General features: G+C 31.0%; 2 protein-coding genes across 2 annotated transcripts in view; one reads left to right on the forward strand and one right to left on the reverse strand.

The window, feature by feature from the left end:
* The window catches only part of atms (RNA polymerase II-associated factor 1-like protein antimeros), a 44,513-nt gene extending 36,461 nt beyond the window's left edge, over window positions 1-8,052 (reverse strand). Inside the window, exons 1-3 of the mRNA XM_075370245.1 lie at window positions 7,826-8,052; window positions 6,138-6,230; window positions 364-552 (exon numbers count right to left, since the gene is read on the reverse strand). Coding sequence (XP_075226360.1) covers window positions 364-552; window positions 6,138-6,230; window positions 7,826-7,896 — 353 coding nt within the window. The 5' untranslated portion in view covers window positions 7,897-8,052. The remainder of the gene's footprint in view (window positions 1-363; window positions 553-6,137; window positions 6,231-7,825) is intronic.
* A 417-nt stretch (window positions 8,053-8,469) lies between these two features.
* Mcm2 (DNA replication licensing factor Mcm2) overlaps window positions 8,470-24,442 on the forward strand; it is a 42,438-nt gene continuing 26,465 nt past the window's right edge. The window contains exons 1-4 of the mRNA XM_075370338.1: window positions 8,470-8,665; window positions 11,442-11,644; window positions 16,219-16,382; window positions 22,422-22,504. Coding sequence (XP_075226453.1) covers window positions 8,660-8,665; window positions 11,442-11,644; window positions 16,219-16,382; window positions 22,422-22,504 — 456 coding nt within the window. The 5' untranslated portion in view covers window positions 8,470-8,659. The remainder of the gene's footprint in view (window positions 8,666-11,441; window positions 11,645-16,218; window positions 16,383-22,421; window positions 22,505-24,442) is intronic.

The raw sequence follows: 24,442 nt of genomic DNA on the forward strand, positions 1-24,442 counted from the left end.
CATATTACATTTTTTAATTTTTAAGTTTGTCTGAATATCTGATATTGTGTACTTATTTTTAATCAAATGATCTGATACATTTGCAAAACCCGGTTTACCTTTTTTATAACTTCTAAAATGTTCCATGAATCTGGTTTTAAAAGATCTAGAAGTATTACTAATATATATATATATATATATATATTGCATGTCTGTAAGTATATACTGTAATTTCTTCTTATCTGAAACACAAAAAATAGTTCTGAAACATATGGCATCAGCCTCGTGTTTCAGAACTATTTTTAGTGAATGGGCAGTAGCTGAATAAATATATAAAGAAGTTATATTGTATAGCTTAAAATTAATAAATTAAAGGAATAATACCTTTTGGAATCCTGAGGTGTAAGGATATCTTCTTCCAATAGTTTTTCATCGGCAGGATCTAATACTGCATTATAATCGGTAGCATAAGTATCTCTATTAATTAGATCTATAGTAACACCTAAATCATGTTCTGTTAGTACTTCATACTTGTAGTTACGTTCTAATGAAGTCGGTTTGTATTGAATAAATCTATTAACATAAACAAAGTAATATAAAGTAAATCTTTCATGATTTCAATATATTAATTTTAGGATTCATTTTTAAAAATAATAATTCAAATATTTAATAATATGCTTTACACTAACAGTAATTAATATTGTATGGCATCAGCACTCAACAATTTCAGCAGATTGAAGCTAATGAGAGCACAATACTAATACGCTACAAAAATTTACGTAATATTCAAACATTATTCTTTGTATATCTGTTTTGCACGATGACGGTGAGGCAACCTGACAGACACAAATTACTTATGAAAATAGAATAACTATTCTTAAGGTAGCAAACATCCCATCATAGGCTTATTACAAAATTGAAGAGTGATATGATCTGTTGCCTTTTTCATGAAGTTGAATATTCCATCACAATAAGCAAGTCAAACTCTCCAAACCCGTAAATTAAATAATTCAACAAACAATACCTTCATTAAGTTAATCAAGGAATCTGGCTAACATCAGTTCTCTCAGAAAATTCAACTTTTTAACCCACCGGGTTGGTCTAGTGGTGAACGCGTCTTCCCAAATCAGCTGCTGATTTGGAAGTCGAGAGTTCCAGCGTTCAAGTCCTAGTAAAGCCAGTTATTTTTACATGGATTTGAATACTAGATCGCGGATACCGCTGTTCTTTAGTGGTTGGGTTTCAATTAACCACACATCTCAGGAATGGTAGAACTGAGAATGTACAAGACTACACTTCATTTACATTCATACATATCATCCCCATTCATCCTCTGAAGAATTATCTAAACGGTAGTTACCGGAGGCTAAACAGGAAATAAAAGAAGAAAACTCAACTTTGGGTAATCCACTTTTACCTCAGATAGTTTAAACACTTCAGGACCGTAAGAAAGGATGGGAATGATAGTGTAACAAAATAAATTGATGCACGCATTTAGACAGAAAACAATGGCATTATACAATGTTTCTATTAGTTTGAGAAAACTTATTTAATAAGAATAAAAAAAAATTATGTTATTAAACATTTTAAAGAAATTCTTATTATAAATAAAATTATATAACCATTATTAATTTCACAATATATTTTAAAAGTTAATGAAAAAATTTATTATTATACTTTATACTAACAAATCTTTCAAAACCAATAATACATCTACCAACTAATCATCCCATATATGAAATTAATAGAAATAGCATGGAGAATACTGTTAAATAATTCAATTAGATTTTTACTAATGATTTTTAATCAAATTAATAAAAAAAAAAAAAAAAACACTAATATTATTATTACTGATTTAAGTTTTTTAAGAAAAAATAAATAATTTTTTAAATCTTTAGATTGAAACGTTACACAAAAAACCGGTGATGAAGAGACATAAGATTATATAAGAATATATATATATATATATATATATATATATATATATCCAATTCTGATGTGAATACAGTATAAACAGTCTTTGTACCTGCCTCACTATAGGAACTGATGGAAAAAACCCAGTAAGGCTGAGTTATAAACTGTAAAACTTTAATACTGATGACTGAAGGAGAATGAAAATTCTTAATAAAATACCTTTTACACAAAGATACTGACGAAGCTATAAGTTGGTGGAAGTAATCATAACAGGTATTTTATGTAGTCTTATTATTTTCCATTAAAAAACACTTTTAGGAGACAATATTTTTAGATTATAGTGATTTAGTAAATTATAAATATAAGACATTTATAAACAAAGGAAACAAAGGTTAATTCCGGAAACCTTTGTTTCCGGAATTAATTTATTTTTCAAATACTGAATACATGAAAAGATTTTTGACTTTATTTATGTTAAAGTTGTTTTCTTAGGCGGGTACACACTTTTGCCAATATTAATGAAGTTGTTGGAAATATTCCTGGAATTATTTTGAGATATTGTTGTCTGCTGCTTCCTCGTATTGACGGTCACATCAAGATTCAAATATCTTTTCCGCTTGTACATTTATCAAGCAGGAAACACGGATAAATCAGATGGTACAAAGTTGGGAGAGTATGGTAGATCCTCCTAAGTCGTTACATTGTGGTCATGTCAGTTACTCTGACAAGCATGGATTGATGTGTCTGTACATTGTCCGGCATAAGAATATAATTCTTTGCTTTCCAGTCTTCAGGATGCTTCCTTCTTAACATTCCATAAATGACGAAGGGTTATGATGTACAATTCCTTGTTCAATGTCTGCCTGACAGGAATGAATCTGTAGTGAACATTACATAATGAATAAAAAAAATTTCAATATAACTTTTCATTTGCTCCTATCCACAATCACATGAAATGTGATTGTGGAAATGATGTTAATTACTACTTCGATGGCTGGAATTTTGTCTATAGATTGTACAAAAATGGTCTCACTCATTGAATTTTGATCTTGATTAGCTTTAGTGATGAGGTTTCTCGTTAGTATAATGTGAACTTCTTTCAGATCTGTAGACAACATTTTTGGAGCAATATGCTGATAAACAAGACGCACGCTCAACTAATAATAAAGAATACTATGGCAACTTCTGACTGATAACCAGACTATTGATGCCATTTCCGTGACAGTTTTTCTTCTATCATTTTAAAAACATTTTCAACATGCTCCTTATTTTCTTAATTTGTTAAAGTAGTCAGCTGCCCGCTACGAATGTTAAGATGCACAACACCAATGTGTTCCAACACTAACATGGTCATCATTAACATGCTTATGCTATTTATAAACTGCAGTTCTTCATTACTAATTCTTCATATGCACGTTGAAGCAATACTTGTTTTGAACAATGATTTTGAAGCAGAACACATAATTTGATATTGTAAGCTGTTCAATTCCTGACATATTTTACTGTAACATACAAAACAAGCAGCTTCAGAATTTGTTGTACGTGAAACAGGAAACACTGATGCTGCTATATGGTGATATCAAGAGTGGATTTACAAAAATTTCTTTATTATGATTGCAATTTTAGCTGTATGAGGTAATTCCAAGGAGCTTTTGAATGTAGACCTTATATATGGGGGGATAAATCAAATATAATTGGGATTATCCTTCCTCAGTGTCTATAGTTGGTAGGACTGGGCCTGCACTTCTAGTATGCTCGGGTGGGGTCATTAGTAGTGGGGAGAGCCAGCCATTCCACACTTTCAACCAATTCGTCAGTAATGTTTACGATGTCAGAGCAACAGGTGCATCCATCGAGTGCGCAATGCATAATTATAAAATTTCTTGCTCGTGAAGCAATTCAAGTGATGGAAATTTTCCGGAGATTGACTGCACAGTTCGGGGACCAAACATTGTCAAGGACTTGTGTGTTTGCCTGGCATAAAGAGTTCAAGGAAGGACGAGAACTTGGAAAATCAGGAACATGATCGCCGTCCTTGGACCAGCATTACAGATGAAAACATTCTTGAGGACGATTGACAAGTGACAGTACCCGAAACTGCAAAACAGGTCAGAATATATGAGAGCTGTCAAGCGATCATCACAAACGACCTACAGCTCCATAAAGTGTGCACCAGATGGGTCCCTTGTTTTTTGACCGCAGATCAGAAGCAGATCATACGTTTGGAGGTCTGTTAAGAGGCTTACAGCAAGGTTTGTGAAAGAAGGTAATGCATTTTCGGATCATCACCTGTGACAAAACGTGGGTCCACCACTACACTCCCCAGTCAAAACAAGCCAATATGGAGTGGTGGGGGAAAGGGGAGGCAGCCCTAGTGAAAGCCAAGACTTAACTGTCAGCTGCATGGTTCTTTCAACTGGTGAGGCATTTTGCTCAATGATTTTTTGCATGAGCGACACATAATAAATGCTGCTTACTACTGTGAGTTGTGGAATGAGGCAAGGGCTGCATATCGCCGCAAAAGATGAGACCAACCAATTCAAGAGGCCATCCTCCTCCATGACAATGTCAGGCCCCATACTGAAGTTCTAATGGTCTCAAAACTAAAAGAGAAATGCACTGAACTCAATTTGATCAACCTCCCTACAGCCTTTTCATTTGTTTGGGCTGCTCAAAGAAGCTCTAGGAGGGTAATGATTTGAAGGTGACGAGTGTGTGAAGGGATTCATGCTGGTTCCTGATGCAAAACTAGCTTCATTCTATGATGCTGCAATAAAAAACCTTCCTTCCTGCTGGGAAAAATGTATTTCTAAAGCAGGAAATTATGTAGGGAAAAAAATTATATTTGCTTTTTCTTTTTCAATAAATTTAAAAAAAAAAAATAAAATCCCGTTTATATTTGATTTATCCTCCTACATTGGAATATAAAAAAGCTATACTAAATGATTATCCAAGTAAACTAGGTAAGAAAATGCTCAAAAACTGTTAATAAACATAAAATTTAGTTTATGGCTAAACTAGAAATAGCCATTCTGATTGTTAAACAAACAATTATTCTGAATAAATATTAAGAAAGTAGTCCACAAAAAAATAAAAGTAAAAAATACAAACTGTTATCTTATCGGGCAATCCAATTAAAAGTGAAAAGTTACTTAAAAAAAAAACCATTGAAATTTATAACCCAGGTTACTTGCTTGCCATGACTAAATGACATGCTCCTAAAATGCCTTTCCATTAATAATCTTTTTTCCATTTATTATTATTAACATTATTGGTTTTTATTTTTAATACTTTTATCAATTTCTTTTTATGAGATTTGTTGAAGAATTAAAATTAATGTCTAAGTTAATTCTTTTTGTACAGTTTTGGAGAATTTTTTTAAACAAGTTTAAAAATTCAACTTGTACACAGAGCTTCTACAGAAATTTAAGGATGCATCTTAAGTGTGGGAAATGAAACCAATCGTAAAAATGTTAATATTTCTTGACAGCATTATTTTTTGGTAAAAGCAAGAAAATGATAGAAGAAACACTGAAAATCATGGATTTATTGCTAGAAAAGAAATTAATTTTTAAAATAAGTGGCAATGAAATGCAACAAAAAGGAGAATAATAAGGAATTACATATCAAAGTAAACAAGAAATTTTTTAATTTTGTTTCTTAGATACAGAGGTATAATAATGGTGAAGCAATGTAGAAAACAAATGCGAACTGGTACACGTAAGGAAAGCTTTCGGGCATAAAAGAACTTTTTATCTATGCACACCTACCCATTTCTGACATAATGGTATATATAATATATTATTATGTACCAATTAGAAAAAAGTTCTAAGCATTTTATTTATTTATCTACTAATTGCTGTTTTACAATGGCAAATTTATACATTTATTTTGTTTGTCTGCCGGCATCCTCCAGGGATTTTTTTCACTCTAGCCCTGTTTTCTAAATGTATTTTTGTTACTTTCAGAGTGCTGCCAATGTATGCTGATTTTTGCAGGATGAGATATCTGAAGAGATATTTGCACGTTTTGTAAACAAATTTAAGAATTAGAAAAGTATTGTTTGACATACTGTTATGCTTCATGTTGATGAACTGCGGACAAAGACACAAATATACAGGTCAATAAAAGTACAAAATTTGTGCCAAATAAAATGGAATTTTTTTCTAGTTTAAGAAGTAGACTGTAGTTCTATAAAATTAAAAAATAAATTCTTAACTAATAACAATAAAAAAATAACATACCTTGTAGACTCAAAGGGATAAGTAATAAATTTTGGATCAAATGGAATATCTGGCAGTGTATTACAATATTTAACCCTGCAAACCAACTCTGATCTGAAAAAAAAATCATTAATGACATAGACAAAACATTTAAATAAACATATTTTTATTACTTCAGTAGAAATGTGTTTCTAATTACACCCACATACACACACAATGAATTTGTTGTTTAGCATCCTAGCAGTATATAATAATTATTATACATAATAAATAAAATAAAGATATCACTTCTTATTCTTTCTAGTTCGAAAATAATGTATATTACATTTGTAGAGTGGTGAATTACAAATTTTTGAGTGACTGTACTGTGTAACTTATGAGAGACCTAATTCAATTTAAAGGCATTTCCAACAAATAAATTCAATTGTTGAAAAAATTAGGTAATAAATAAGGTATAGTTCCAAATTTCATCAAAATTGGAGTCCATAATTTTATATAATTACCTTTCAACACTGTTGACTTTACCGAGAGAAAATATAAAAACTTTTTGTAGAAACAGCAAACATTTTTCATTGAAAAGGATTCTCTTGAAGGTTGTAAATAATATGGTAAGCAGCAATGATTATGATGTACAAATGAATTAAGTAAATTTTGAAAAGGTTCAAGAAAAGAAATTGGTAGCTTTTAATTCTGCCAGAACCTACAATAATTTTAAACAACACACCCTAACATTCAGTTAGCACTAAAAAGTAACTTTTATACAATGTATATAAGTTAACTAAAACAAGATATGAAAATAAGAACTAGTTTATATGAACAGTTTACAAACTAAAAACGTTATTTATAAAACTGACCAAGATACATTTGTGTTGTCACAGAATGCAAATTCCATTGTACATGTGACATAAATCTTACTGAAAATGCTTAGGCCCAAGTGAAAGATAATGAGAATTGTAATTGGAATCTATTCTTAAGAACAAAGGACTATGTAACAGAAAATACAAACCTAAATATTATTGAAAGATTGATGAAAATGCAAGAAAATACCTTAATATCTCAGTTAGAGGTAGCAAAAACAATATTAATTCCGGTGATAGAGAGAAAACATTGATTATGGATTTGATAGTGATGACCTAACTCAACCATACAACTTAAAAGCAGTCAAACTGCTAATAGATGACAACTAACTTATTTAGTGTGTTTAATAGCACACTACAAAGTGAGCTATACTAAAACATTATAAACATAAATGTAATTTCCCACTATAATACTGACAAGCTACAGTCCTTCTGATTAAAATTTTCTTGGACTTTACCAACATACTGAAAAAAAAGTATAATTAAAATTGAGTTTGGTTACACAAAATATAGTAATACTATCTATTCTACATGTTTGTTTATCTGGTTTCTATGTTATGGATTACAATAATGTTTACAGTAAGCAATGAAATGGAACTTCATTTTACAATTCGCGGTTATGTGTATACGCGAGTGGTATAATAGTTAACTATGAAATATGATCATAGACAGTTCTTATTTAAAATTAAAATCAAGTTATGGATTGGTTGTTTTTCGTCATAATAATAAATTAGGTTAGTTTTCCAAAGATCAAAACAAACGCCACAACTGTCGTTAATTGTATACACACAAGTCACGTACTTTATACAGGTTTAAAAAATTATTTAACAGCTTTTTATTATAAACAATTACCTTTTTTCAGCAGGTCTCTGAGGTCTTTTATCCCTATCTGCATTTAAATTTGTTTGTATAGTTGGCGGCATTCTATTAAAAAGCGTTTAAGTAACGTAATTCTTAAAAATTAAGTTTTTAAGGACTCATAACCTCCACAAGTAAAATATAACCACTGGAGAAGTATTCACATAAATAACACATCAATCCAGCACAACACATATGTAACCGTCCTCACTTCACGCACGTTCGTTTCAACCTACATCGAAGTTACAGGAAACCAAATACGCTGTGATAAAAATTTGTTCAAATTTTTGTCCTTATCGCCTGAGTGATGAAAGAATAATGTATTTAAAGAATAAATTAACTTTTAATATTGCTGATAATAGAGATTTTGTGTAACAATATTCAACATTTTTATTACGTTGAATGATATATATAAACATTTTCTCGTGAAATCGAATTAATAACACTCTATATAATTAAAATAAATAACTACTAGTAAATTAATTAAAAATATAAGCATATAAATAGTTAATGCTGTAAATATACTATTGGGTTTGGTTTAAGCTGTAAACAGCTGGTGATCAGATACATCTTTTCCCGCGGTTTTTGCGCTCTCAACACTTGGAATCCATTTGTTGCTTTTTGGTATATTAACTTGTTGCATTCACCGATTGATTATTTTAATTGTGTTGTTATAATTTTTATTTACAATTTCTACAGTAAATTCTGTAATTTAGTAACACTTCAGCTATTATCAAACAGTTTGTTTTCAGTGATACAGTGCGTTTGAAATTAAAAACCTTTGAAGAGTTTATTTAACTTTTCGAGGAATCTCGATCATCAGTAACTATGTCTGTGAGTGTAAAATAATAAATTTCTTTTAAATCATAAACTTAGATTTGATTTTTTTAAAACTAAGTTATAAAAAATTTACAGTGAATTGCCTTAAACAGTTTGTTTTTTCAGAATATTAATAATTTCCTTAAATAACACTTTCTTCTAAATGTGTTAAAATACATACAAGTAAGATAAAGGTGTGTAGAATTCTTTAAATTCTACACATTCATTTTATTGTTAGAATAGCAATTATTTCTAATTAATACCCAGTCTGTTCCACATTTTTATTTTGATGTAGCTACTACTCTTATTTTTCTTCTTCCCCCGTGAATGCGGCCGTAATATGCATTGACGGGCTATGGCAAGTCAGTACAAATACTGTATTAAAGAAAGATCTGACAGTGTTTCATGTTTTGAGGATGACAGATGTCTGGAAGTTTTCTGTCAGTATGAGTTGAGTCCTAACTTACTATTGGTGGAGTGAGGTCCTTGAGGGGGGGGGGGAGGGGGTGAGAGCGTTTCATCTCTATTGTTAGGTCATTTATTTACCTTTCCAGTGCATTTGGTTTAGATGTTTGTGTCGTTGGGGATGGCATTGTCAATTAGGTAGGTAAATTTTAATTTTTTTCATTGGATGGTGATGTCTGGTCTATTGGCAGGGATTCTTTTATCCATATGAATGTTGACATCCCAATATAGTATACTTATACAATATATAAATTTTTGCAATATATAAGTTTAAATTTAATTTATACAATATAATATTTTCATTTTAATTCCTCCTATTTATAAACATTTTTATGCACAACTATAAAATTCATAATTGATCAGTAATCCCTGATGACGGAAGAATAATTCAAAAGCACTTCTATAATTAATACAATTGTTGGTAAGTGGATACTCTATTTTTATATAAATTCTGGAGGTATTTGTTGGGATGACTTGGATTTGAAGTTGTTCACAGCTTTTGTAATGCGTCTTGAGGTATTGCCGTTTATAAGTTGGGTGAGATGCTGTAAGTCTTTTTTGATGCTATTGATTTTACTTTCAATTCTTATTTATCACCTGGACTTTGGTTTTGTGCTGTTAGGGTTTCTTGGTCTTTGTGTTAGTTTCTGTTTGTAGTGTGGTGATTGCTGCTGCATATGTTTTTGTATGGATGTCTTGCTATAGTGCTATAGTCTTGCTTGCTATAGTTTGTTATGTACTGAGTGTATGTAAGTTGATTGTGTTGAGCATTTGTTGAATTCTGCTTGAAGATTAATCGGGGAATGGAGTTTCTTAGTGTGGGATTGGTGCCTGGTTATTGGGTCAATTGTGATTTCATCACTTTGTGGTTGCTTGTGTGGGTGATCAAGAGTGATTTTGTAACTATTTGGTGGGTGGTTAGTATTTGTATCTGGGATGTCTTTTGGGAGCTTTTGTTCTTTGTTGTGTGTTGATGTTGGATGCTATGTTCCTGTCAGAGGTTGGACCTGGTTGTGTGTGTGCGTGTGTGTAATTCGTTTGCTGGTTGCTGTATTACTTGATCATTGTGTTGGGCCACGTTTATTTCCATGACTACTGTTTTTAGTTGTTTGAAGTCCAAGTGTTGTAAGGTGGTAGTTCTTTATGATGACTTTTGATCAACTAATCTCTGTTCTGTGACAGGCAGTTGGAGGTGTGGGTATTGGGGTGAAAAGAGTATATAATTCAAGTCTGTAGCCTAAGGAGATGGTTTTTAGATTGGTAGCGGTGAAGTAACAGCACATTACAGCTTGTTTCATCGGTCCATTCTCCTGCCTTTGTCTGACAGCTTCGGTAGTTGCTGGTTGTCCCAGCAAAACATCCACAGCTGGGTATGGTGTAGGTGGTTGTGGTTTTGTATTTGTCATGCTTGCTGTGCTTGGTATTAGTTCAGGTGAGTTTAAGTGATGTACCCTAAGCTGTCGTTGGTTATTTTGGTTATTTGAATCATTCGTCATATTCCCACAAGCACCTAGGAAAGGGTGGCTTGGCCAGCAAGAGAGCCCTGCAGTACACTGGTAAGAGTTCATTTAAATAGGGGGTTGTCCAGTTCCCTGAGTTCCACAGTAGAGATACACATTGATCCTATATCATGATCCTCTCAGCCTATCTGTTACATCTTAGGATTGGGATCATCCCAATCCTAACTGGGATGATCAAATCAAATTGGGATTTGGATCGCCATTTGTTGACAGGCAGGGAGAGCGCCATGGTTGTATTCTAGGCCCACAACTGCATGGGCATTATTATTAATCATGTTTGTCAGAATGTTGAATTTGGTCTATGTAGTTATCATCTGTAATTCAACTTGTTATATAAGATGACTGAAATGTTGTTTATTACTTCGTTATGAAAATTAATTTCGATTTAGTTCCCTTGAACTTCATATGAATTGAATTATTTGGGATGAGTAGGTTTGCAGATGTGTCAACATTATTTCTTTCTGAACCATTTTATATGTATAAGTCATTACCTGTGTGATGTTAGTACCTGTGATAACGAAAAAAATTAAAGATTTAATTTAAAAAAGGGCTTTTCAATAAAAGCCCTTTTTTATTGAAGAATACTTCAATGCAATCATTGAAGTATTCTCTGAGCCTATTTTCTCTTATCAAAAGGAAGTTTGGTATTTGTAGATTTTGGATTAGATTTAAGATCAACTTTTGAGTGCCTTGTTTAATCTTATTGAGTGAGACTAATAGACAATATGAAAATTATCATATGATTGCTGTTCATTGGAATCATTAAAGCATGAATCTGTCTGTATATATGTCTGGCTAATTTTCAGAGTCGACCAAGTTCACCTGCTTCTGAGAGCACTGGGATTGGAGGTGCACGATCCGAAGCTCAGACATCACCAGCTAGAGGAGAGATAGAAGAACCATTTGAGGATGAAAGTGATTTATTAGGTGGTGAACCTTTGAGTGTTGGACCAGATGCGGAAGAAGAAGAAGAAGATGGAGAGGAACTTTTTGGTGACCAGATGGAAGCGTAAGAATAAGTATAATATATGATTTATTAGACTTGATAGCTAAATCTACTTATTGGTATCGTAAACTTATACTACTTATAGATTGTGCACCTTTATATGTACAATAAATGTTTTTAGTTATTTTATTAATTTAGTTCATTAGGGATAGTTTTGCAATATGTTGCTTTTAAAAATATTTTTGCAGTTACCTGTAAAGGCAATTTTGATACAGGTTTATGTATAAAAATTGAGAGATGAGTTTACTATTGCCCTTTACAGCAGATGGACTAGATATATTTTTTTATGACAGAACTAAACATCTTTTTGGAAGTTTCTCTCTCTCCCCCTCTTAAAGATAAAGAAAGAATACATAATATTATTGGTAATAATATAAAACCAATTTTATTGGTATAAAATTAAAAATATGTATTTAAATAAAAAACCACTTTTTAATAAGAGAACAATATATAATTAAAAAGATAAGTGTTATACTAAAATCAGGTTAAACAAACCTGCCAGTTATTATGTTTACTGTTTAATAATTTAATGGAAAAGTATATAATCGATAATTATTATCAGCAAATAAAAGATCCAACTAATAAATTTCTAGAGATGAAAAGAAGTTTAATAACAAACTCTAAGACAATTTTTGATTATGATAATAAATTTAAGTGTCAAACTAGTTTGTATCCATTTAAACCATTTGCCCTGAAACTTACTGGTCTTCCTAAAATACATAAGGAAGGTAATCCATTGTGTCCATTAATTAGCTTTTAATCTGCATCTTGTTATTTTATTATCAGAATAATTGATAAAATACTTAGATCTAAGATTAATTTACCATATTAATGTAATATAAAAAACGGGTATGATTTGGTCAACAAATTTAATAATTTGACAGTAAATGAAAATACTACAATTATAAGTTATGACATAACTAATATGTAGCCAAGTATTCCTACAGATCAAATAATTTGTATAATAAAAAATAAACTGAAAAATCATGATAACCCAAAATTTATTGATAATTTTCTCACCATTATTAGAAACATATGTCAACAGAACTATTTCAAATTTAATAATGAATATTATACTCAGGAGAATACTTTACTGATGGGTTTTCCTTTATTGGCTGTTATGTCTGAAATTTATTTGCAGGAATTCGAAAATAAGATAGTATATGGTACTCATATACATAAATAAATAGTATATATATGATATTCATGTACATAAAATTCTATTATGGGTTCAATATGTTGATGACATTTACATTATCTTTGAACCTGTTATAAATGATGAACATCTTATAATATCGAAAAAACTCAACTCCTTTCATGACAATTTAAAGTTTATATTTGAAACAGTTAAGTGCAGAAAAATGAGTTTTTTAGATGTTAGTATTAAAATCAACAAAAAGAATCATATTTTAACGTCAGTGTATAGAAAACCTGCAGCAAGTAAAATATTAATAGAAAATCCAATCATCCATGGTCATACAACATTAATATTTATAAACATGTTAAACAGAGCAATACTTTACACACAGAACAACAGGGAAAAATTAGATGCAGAAATAAATATAAAGAGTATTGCAGTAAAAAATAGATATAAAGCATCATTAATTGATAATATTTGTGAAAAACAAAATTTAAAATCTAAAAACAACATTGAAACCTATAAATAAAATACATAGTGTTGATAATATCTATATAAAATATTCTTATTCTAATAATATTATTATTGAATATTTAATTAAGGTTTATAATGAAAAATATAAACCAGCATTTAAACCCTACAACCATATGACATTTAAAAAACCATAACTATAATAATGATTTTAATAGTTTGTGTGGCACTTATAAAATAAAATGTAATGATTGTTATGAAATTTATATTGGGAAGAGTAATAGATCTTTTAAAGTAAGATTTGCAAAACATTTTAGATAATATATAAACAAAAAATTGGGTGTTGCCGACCATCTTATAGTCAATAAACATTCTATTACTGACTCAGAAACTAATTTGGAAATAATTGAAGTCACAAAAGAAAATAATAAAAAATTATTATATATATATAAAATAATAAGGAGAAGACATCTTTTTTAAGGTCAGTTGATAAAATTGATTATCTATATCTGGTATTGTGATTAGTTTTGTTTTTGTTTGAATGATAATTAAATATGCAACTTTAATTCTCCATCTTCGACCTTTAAGACTGCATCTTTGATTCAGTCACATCTGTAGTGAACATAAATTTTATGTAATAAATGAAGAAATGAAATTTGATTGTTTGTGACTGGATTGGAGAGATTGTACATTTAATTTTATCACCCAGACTTCCTTAAAAGAATAACTCTATTCCACCAAAATCTACAGCACTGTTAGTAGTTAATCGGTTTTATTAAATGATTGAAAAATAAAAAAAGGTATCTTTTTGTGATTACAAGGGGTGTTTGATAAGCCTGTGCTAAGATTAAAAATTCAAATTTTTGGGTTAAAATCTTAACATTCTTCTAATCTTATACTTATATTATTATTTAGCCATATCTTCAAAATAAGCGGGTGTTTCACCAATAACCTCATCAATTTGTATAAATCTCTTTTCAGGTAGTCATTTCTTAATGTTTGGAAACAATATTTCCTTCCAAGATATTAGATCTGGGGATTAGGAGAGATGCAGAAGAATTTTGTAGCATAATTTGAACAATTTCATTGTCGCAATCTCAGAAGAGTGAGATGGTGGTGCATTGTCTTTCATCAATTGTGGTAATTTTTCTTCATTTTCTCATACAGACAATCCAGATAAGATGCATAATATTGCCTTTCACAAAGGTGAATAAAAACGTATGTCCCAAAAGGTGTGGCCATCTCCTTTGTAGCTGATTGATTTATATTAAGTTCTCTGACTAGTCTCATTCAGTCTGAGCAACCAATCTAGCTGATTGTGATTGTACTGTTTTGATTGTTCCTCGGTTCCATTTTAATAAATGTATCTTAAGTTTCATCAATTTTATGACATTACGTAAAAATTATTCTTGACTACATGGAAAGAACTCCAAACCATATTTAGAAATGTTTACTCATTTATTCTTTTGATAATTGTGAGCAAACATGGCATCCACCTTCTGAACATTGCATGTGTATAACATGATGCACTATTTGTGTTATTATCTTAATGATCTCATGCAATTTCAATCTCCTGTGCTCCATCAAGTGTGGTTTTTTTTCAATATTCTTTGTAATCTTAAGCTCAGCAGACCTGGAACATCTAACTTTGCTTATGCTTAGTACTACTCCTAAAATAACCAAACCACTTTGGTTTGGCTTTATTTTCCTTTGTGGTTTTGACTTTCAAAAACTAATATTTGATCAACACACAAAATTTTCTTGTCCAATTTTCACAAATTACAATATTTGATCGACTCAAACAGTTTGCAACAACAGATATATGAATGTATCTAACTAATACATTAGCCTAATGGAGTGTGAAAGACTACGAATGACCTCAATAATATACAATGAACAACTTTTAACTTAGCACAGACTTAACAAACACCCCAGGTGGCTGATACTATTTTATTTATTTTGTACTGGTTGGAAAATAAATTAATATTGTTTGATCTCAAAAAGGTAGTTCATGAAGAACATGTTATAAAAAAATATATTTCTGTTGTGATGGTAATTTTGATTAAATGAAGATCTGTGTATTTATGGTACAAGTGGAAAAGAGTGAATGAATGATCTTACGTGTTGATGATTATGTGTGTCCGAGTCCAGTCTTATCAGGTTTATGACATGTTGCTAGGTATATGTCGTAACTTGAAGAATGAATGAATAAAATTAACAATATGTTTTTCCAGAATTATCATACATAAAAATACCACAGCAAACATGGTTTGTTTTATCACAATACACCATTCACTACTAATTCTTTAATAGTCTCTTTTTTTCATCCAAGTTAATGTTATTTTGATCCTTTTTCTCGTAAGCAGAGTTATTTTACCAGAAATTGGCTGATTATTATTAAAAAAATTTTAGCATGCAGAACATATTTTTTGTTAATTAGAAAAAAATTGAAATTAATCTACCTCACTGTTCATTGGTATTGTATTTATGGCATGAATTTAAATCGGTGTAATTTGTAACTAAAATAATTTAATAATGTTATTTTGGATTGCATTATAAATTTAAAAAAAAGTTACACAAAAATACATTTTTCATAAATTTATGCAATATATTTCTTTTTCCAAAATATTCACATAGTAATTGACAATACTAAATCACAGCTTTTGACAAAAATAAGCACTCTAGTTTTAAACTCCTACTAGTTATTACAAAGATAATATTCTTTTAGATTACTTCTATAAATTAATACTAGTGCTGTATTCCTCTGTGGAAGATACTAGAACTTCATTTAAAATTCATATATAAAACTGATGCAAAATGAAATAAAACCAGAAAAAATATAAGTTAATGCAATAGGGGCTCTTTATATACACTTTGTGGTTGAGTATTATGTAAAAAAGAAAACAGTAAGGGGTAATTGTTATTAAGATCATTTACTTAAACGTAGTTTGTGTTTCTGTGTATCCAGTGACTATCGTCCTATGCCTGGATTGGATCGATATGATAGAGAAGCAATGGATGATGTTGATTATGATGAAATGTCTCAAGGTGATCGTATGGCTGCTGAACAAGAACTAAATCGTAGAGATAGAGAAGAGGCTGCTAGAAGAGGGGATCTTGATCTTATATATGGTAAGATTGAAATTTAATCCTTTTTGTACTATGTTTCCTGTAATGAGATTTTTTATGTTTACGTATAAAAGTAGAGGAGCATAATGCAATATCTCATGGTGAAGAAATCTGTAAAGTTACTAATAGCAATAATAATTGGATAATAAAGAATAGTTGGTAAAGTCTGTAAGGAAAGATTATTAATCCTGTACTATGACAATACATAAATTAAGATAGTGCATTTTTTATTGAATACTAGAATCAGATTGTCCCAATGACTTAAGGTTTTCTGTATGTCATTGTCAACAGCATTGTTGCCTCCTTTTCAACTTTCATCCGGGCAGATCATCCATCAATCCTCTCCCGTTTTTAATATCGTGGCAGTACCATTCTTACTATTTCTTTTCATTCGATATTAATCCATGTTTAGATATTATTTTGCTAACTGGATCAAAAATTATAAACCATATAATGAAACTGTGTTTTTCTTTATTTACTTATAATAAGATTAACTCATGTACTCTTTAATTAACTGTAGTAAGCTGTTATAAGATTGATTTATATTTCTTTGAAGGCTGTGTAGTTTCAACTTAAGTGATAGTTTTTTTTTTTGCAGTGTTTCAGAAGTAAAAATCCATTGGTATGAGGTCTTGTGATCTTTGTGATATTTTTGTAGAGCCCTGTAATCTGATTACATTACCATAGTTTATCAGCGTAGTAGTATAATTTGCTGCAGTCTGAGAGGATAATAAATTGTCTTTCGACGTTCAACCCTTGTTGTCTCATCTGGATTTGTTGATGATGCCCAGAGTAGCATGAATTACGTTCTTTTAACTTTCCTTTGATTACTTTTTTCTTCATTACATTGGCAACACATGATATGTATGATTGAACTCTACCAATTTTTCTCTGTGACTGATTTTTAGATAAAAAATAAGTATTAATTTCAGAATTATTACTTTCTAATTTACAATCATTAAATTTGTCCATATGGATGAGTATTGTGTTTCTTAGCACAAATCTTACATAAAGTTTTTTTAATAACATTGATTAGTGGAATGGCTTTCACACAGACAATAAGAACAACAATTATTATTTTCCAAAATGGCTTTACGATCATCAATAGACAAGTTTAAAAATTCCTTACACTGATAATGATGTAAATTACAGAATGAACATTGGTTAAAGTTAAATTTTGAATAAAAACTGAAATTTTTTCTTTTATATTGTTTGTTATGATTTAAAGTAATGCGTTTGGTAAAAGATTTGATTGGATTGTTATAACACTGTCCTTTGACATTGTTTCCTGTATTCACTTGCGTATTTGAAGTGACTTTATTAATGTTTTTGAGAAGTTGTCTTCATGAATTAAGAAACTCTATAAAGTCTTTAAAGGTGGGAAACTTATGATTTGACAATTTCTCATTCCATAATCTTACAGTGTTGCAATCCAGTTTAGATGTTAGCAATTGGACTACGATAAATTAATATCTATTAACAGGAAGTTGCATTACTTCAAGTGAATTTACATGTGAGGATAATTTGTTAATAAAATTAGACAAAGTATCTACACAGATTTTCTTTTTATGGACTTATGACTTATATCTGAACTTATGATGCAATTGGCATTATGAGATGCGATTAAATATTTGTTGTCAAATCGTACCTTTAATAATTCTAGAGCAATAATGTATTAAGCAACTTTGTTAGTTATTGGCAGATCTTTAATGATGGGTAATGCTTCATTTTTTAACTAAGCATGCAAATAATGTAGTCTTTGTAAATTTGTTAAATCAGTATTATTATGTATTAAGTCAATAAATGTGTTATAAAAATACTGCCGCTCTAACACATTACCTCTAAATACAGGTATTACTAATTACATTATTGGCTGTAATTGTGCTTGTTTAAATATTGCATTTGAATTAATTTCTTTATTAGATGATTTTTGATTATTATTGGTATTCTTTATTAAATTTGCATTCTGTAATGCACAAGTCTTGTTCGACTTATTCACAATCCAAAAATAAATCATCATCAAATTCCATTTCAATTTTAGATTGAATGATGTTATATCTGTTTTGCAAATCAAGAAGATTTCTTAACTTAATTTGTAAGTCAATTCTATCATCTTGTGAAGGATCAAATTTGTCAGTAAAGTTGCAAGGTCTTGTTATAGAGGATTTACTGACCCTCTTTGTCTTATTAATTGTTACAATTCTATAATGGTATTAAATAACTTAAATTAATAATATGAAATGTTAACAAAATAAATTAAATGTATAATAATTTTAGAAAGATGTTACATAAACGATGTACATCTAGAAGCTTTGAATCTCTTTATGCAGTAGATTCTTGAATGATGTTTCTTCAAAGTGTAGATTTTATCTGCAGTTCTGGTAGATTAAATGATGAATTCTTAAAAAAATGTAATTTTATATAATTCGCGGTCAGAGGATCAAAAAAATATGTTGAGATAATATCTCTGCCTTGATTAGGATAATTACTCTATGTATTTACCACTGGTTCAAATAATAAATAAATATAGACATTTATCACTTGATAATTAGATAGGATCCTTTAATATTTGAATGAATAATACGAGATTATGTGTAAGTGTATATAAATGCTTTTAATGATTCCATAAGTGATACGTTGTATGTTTGTACATTGAGTCCATGAAGATTGATAGAAGAAGGACGGAAGAAGACTGCCTGAATGTAGTGCGGAGCCAGCTTATATAGTGTGTATGGAGCTGCTGAATTGTCAGGAGCCGAGAGCATCTGAAAGGAGCTGTGTGAACTGATAGAATCTTTAAATTTTAAAGTCCTTCGTAAATAAATTTTTAATAACATGCACGGAGTCTGAACACCAGTCAAATGACTGAAGACAAAAATAACACTAGCGCTACCTTACTTGCAGTAACAAGAGTTTTCTAGAATGGTCTTTTCACTCTTGTCTCATTTCACGACTCAACAGGAATATCCCAAAAGCTATTTACCATGTATATAAGTGAGCATTCATGTTTGGATGCTTTCACAACTGCACTGCGAGTCAGTGCAGTTGTTACTTTCACACAAGTGTCTAAGTAGTGTGTGGAATTTTTTATGATTACAGTTTGTTTTTTCATGCTGGCCACCTGCATCCACTTTATTATAACAAATTGATATTAGAACATTTTTTTTGTAAGTGGCCTACTGTTAACGTTTATTACATGCTTTTATTTAACTTGCAATGTACGTACCGTAAATTTACATAAGCATGGGTCATTTTTTAAAAGCATGTAACTTAAAATTCGTTATTTTTTATCTTTTGGTTATCTTATGCCATTAGGGATTTTTTTGGGTCTTGAATATAAAGTAGAATTTCGTATTTAAGTTTATAATTTTTGTTATGTTCTTCTAAACAATCAATACCTTTGATGATCAATTATAAATAATCCAAAATGTGGCCTAATTAATTACCATTAATGCTTTTGGCAATTCCTCAGTTTTTATCACTAAAATCAGTTTGTTTATAGTTTATCTTGAATTAATCACAGAGGGAGGTTGAACTTCAAGCCACTCATGCTTGAGTGGTGGGGTCATCAACACAAGATGGCGTTTAGCCTGGAAAAGAAACGATGATGCTCCTCAAAGGCTATTGGGCAGTGAGTCGGCAAGTTCATGTGCATATAAAGTATGTTCAGGTTCAGTTGATGAGAAACTGCAGTTTAAGAAGCACCTTCAATACACCGCAGAGAGGGCCTGCAATGCCTTCGGTATTTGATATGTGGTCAATTCTGATTGGAGTTTTAACTTTAAGACCATGAGCATCTTGTATAAAGGCGTGTGCGAGGCTATTCTGCTATATGCAGTGCCTGTTTGGGCGGATAGGCTAAAATATAAAAGTTATCGGGATTTATTGTTAAGGTCTCAATGCCTAATATTGTTAACGGTAATGGGTGGTTACCGTACTATTTTATGGGAGGCAGTCTTGGTGATTGCAGGTGTGAAACTAATAGACCTGATTGCGTCTAAAAAGCAACAGCGGTATGTTGCCAAGAAGTCCAGTGAGTTGACTTCGGATAAAATTCGAGAAATTGAACTACATGGTCAGATGGGATGAGACGGAGGGTAGGCATTATAAGCATGATTTCTTTCCAAATGTTGTTGGTTTGCGGGATGCCTCTTGGGTGCACCCTAATAAATATGTGATGCAGTTTCTTTCTTCTGGCCATGGTGCTTTTAGGTTCAGACTGCAGAAATTTGGCCTGATAGATTCTGAGATGTGTGGTCAGTTGGATGACACCTACCATACTCTTTATGAGTGCTCGAAGTACGAGTTACTGCGCATTGAAACCATCTGTTGGCTTGATCTTATCGAGTTGGTGTTGGATCTCCTTGTAAACTGGAGGAGCTGGGCCAAATGGGCAATAGTGGAGAGTTTTATAGTGTACTAAGCAAAGGAAAGGATTACCAAGGGGATCTAGAGTCCTGTTTGCATTTCTCTTGTATTCTGTTTTTTGTTGATGTTTTGTTTTACTAATTATGTTTTTGTTGTTATTTTTGTCCATTGTTTTGATTTTAATATTACTGTGTTGTTATTGTTCTGTGTAATATTTCTATGTTTTGTGTTGAACTCACTTTTACCTTCTACGGGTAGGTAGTTCAGTGCCTTTGTTTAGTTAAGTCCTTTCAGTTGTACTTAAAACTCGGTAAGATGTGCTTATTAAATAGTAGTACACCGATGGGAATGCCATTTGTGGCATTCGCATCAGTGGCATCCTGGCTGAGGTGGACTGGAATATGTCAAAAGCCGAGGTTTCAAAGATGACCTTCAGTAAAGCACATAAGGGCTAGGAATGGAAGGGGCGGTGGAGGGTGTCTTCCCCTATGGGGGTCAGTAAAAAAAGGAAAACATGTAAACTACCTTGTGACAAATTTATGATTATGATACAGATGTATGAAAATATCTGTTTTGGGGTTCCTGAGGCCAAAAAAGTGCTTTTTAAAAAAATGTGTGCAAGTCTGATGAACTTTCCATTGATGATTCTTCCATAAGTTTTTAATGTTATAATTTTAAGAGTCATATTTTTAAATTTTTAAGTTCAGCTAGTATAGTCATATACTGTATAAAACTTAATTTTGACGAAAACATCAAGTTAGAACCTTGTCAAACCAGTGCAGTGGTATGCCATGTCTGCATCCACATCATTTGGTCAAATTAAATTTATTTTTTTTGCAGTGAATTTAAAACAAAAAAATACCACCACCATCTGGTTTAAACATTGCGACTGCTGGGCCTTCTTCTATAGTTCAGACCGATGTGTAACACGGTGAATGTGAAATTGAAGATGACTGTTGCCATGAAGATGACATTGGAATGTTTTTGTCGTCCTGGCGAGCTCTGTGACAGGTGATAAGAAAAAACATCTTGGAAAATGTTTGGGTACTTTCAAAGAACTGATTTTGTGACAGATATTTGCGACTAAATCGGAAATTTAATCACCAGTGGCTGGATGCATATTCACTTTGGCTAGCTTACTCAATGTGACTGAAAATTACTTTCTGTAAATATTGTGTGTTGTTCTTTCTGTCAGTCAGAACGATGAGAGGTGGTTGGGGTTCTTTTTCTATCATACCTTTCCCTAAGTATAAGGACATGCACAATTATTGCAAAACACATGTACTGCCTCAGGGACAGAAAAATGCAATGGAATCTGCAAAATTGTTCATGGAGGATGTTCTAGTGGATATCCAACTTCACCAGTCTTCGCAAAAATTAATAGAAAAAAAAAGAAGAAAAATACTATTCTTAATTGTTTTCTTCATAATTTTTCTGACACACATGATTTACCACTCAGAGGTATACTACTGCTGCACTAGTAGTAAGACAAGGAGTGGAAATAAACTGGAAAATTAAAATTCCACAAACTAATAACAGGTGTTTGGGTATTGTTGTATTTTGCAGTCAAGGTATTGACTTCTGGATCAATCACTATATATAAATTTAATTTAATTTATTCACATATATTCTGATTTTTAAGTTAATCAAACATCGTCTTTCACTTTGTTTTAGATGAGAGTGATGATGAGGAAGCTCCCCGAAGAAAACGCCGAATGGCAGAAAGAGCTGCTGCTGGAGATGTTGATGATGAAGAGGTAAGTAAGTAGTAACATTAATTTAGAGCTACCTTCAAAATTGTAAAATCTAATTGTAAAATAAATCTATTGTAAAATCTAAATTGTAAATAAAAAGGGCAGTGCTTATTTTTTTAGTTAGTTTATGTGAAGGTAGTTTTGTTCTAAAAAAACTATTTTACTTATTTTTTTTTAGAAATGTTTGAATAATATTGAAGTAGTAAAAAAATGTTTAATTTTATTAGGAATTTGAATTTGTGGACTAAATAAATTATAGTTGTCTTTTTTATTTATAAAAAACTTCTTTATTATCAGTTTAAACATATGATAATACTTGACTGAACTTGTATAGACACTATTACTACTAAACAAATTTAAGATTTTTTAAAAAAGATTTCCATATTTATTTTAGTACAGAAATTTGCATTTGACTTATTCAGAATCTATTTGTCAAGCGTTTCCTAAATTGCATACAGAAAAAAATTTATACGTATGAGGGTCATTTAATAATTAAACATATAAATAGCTGTACAGCAAAAATTGTTTATTAAATACAATTTTTTTTCTACATTTCCACGTAATCCTCACCAACTTCTCTCCAGTTGTCCCATCTTTTTACAAGTCTTCTTATCCCCTCAGTGAAGAATTCTTTACTTTGATCTCGAAGCCAGTTTTGTACTTTTTTTCTTTACCTTTTTGTTATCATTGAATTTGATGGCATGCAAGGTTTCTTTTAACTTCTTTCAAGGTCAGGGCTGTAAGGAGAATGAGGTAGGAGTTCTCAACCCACTTTGCCAGTAGTTTCTAGCATCAGTTGTATAAAGTCGAGTATTGTCTTGAAGAAGAAGCACGCCTTTCCTCTGTCATCCCGGACATTTCCTCCTCAACTAGGACTTGATTTTGTGATTAATCATGGCCATCTTTTGTGATCAAAAGATGGTTAACATGACCTTACGATGATAGTAAAATTTCAAATTTCTTGTGGGCAGGCAATTCAGGGTGTTTCTGCTGCATACTTTGACGTTTGGACTTCAGCTCAAATTGATGTATACAGGTTAAAATCTTTCTAAAAATGTGTCACCTTTGTTACTGAAATGATATTTGAGTTCGGTACAAATGTGAAATCTCTCTGATTTGTGATGAACGGTATTTTATATGAACTTGAATAGTTGAACGTAGATACTGGTGTTTTTTGGTGGCTGGGTTTCAATTAACCACACATCTTAGGAATGGTCGACTTGAGGTTGAACAAGACTACACTTCTTTTACATTCATACATATCATCCTCTGAAGTAATACCTTATGGTGGTTTCAGAGGCTAAACTGAAACTGAAAAAGAGAGATATCTCTTGTATCAACACTTACTCGACATTTTTCAGCAATTTGTTAACTGTATTGTCGTTGGTCTTCTTGGATAACTAAATTAATACAAGAATCTAATGGTGAGGTCAACACTGTTACTGCCCAGAGTGGTACTCGTCAGTCACGATTTTGTGGCCACTTTTAAACGTTTTTAGCTGCACATAAAAATTCACACGGTTCATGCAACTGCTGCTGTATTGTTCATCCAAGAGAATATATATGACAGTTGTACAATTTTTGAAAGTAAAAATCAGATCATGAAACACTTTTCTTCAAAAGTACTTCGAGCAGACATGCCATTGCAACTAAGACTTTTATAGGTAATGTTTACATAAATATTAATCGAACAGCTGTGTAATGCTCTTTGCAAGGTTGCCAACCAAAACTTACAAAAGTTTCAATTTCCTGTATTAAGCATTTCCTTCACTAAAAATGTTTGTTTCATTATTGAATGACCCTTGTACATATATATCAAATAATCTACCTGTACTTAATATTTTTTTAAGTTACTTATAAATGATCAAAATTTATTGTTATATGTATTAAGTTTTTAGTTTATTGTGTTTTCTCCAGATTGTTTTAATTTTTTTCTTTGTA

The sequence above is a fragment of the Lycorma delicatula genome, chromosome 7, assembly GCF_047948215.1.
Source record: "Lycorma delicatula isolate Av1 chromosome 7, ASM4794821v1, whole genome shotgun sequence".
In the NCBI taxonomy this organism is placed as follows: domain Eukaryota; kingdom Metazoa; phylum Arthropoda; class Insecta; order Hemiptera; family Fulgoridae; genus Lycorma; species Lycorma delicatula.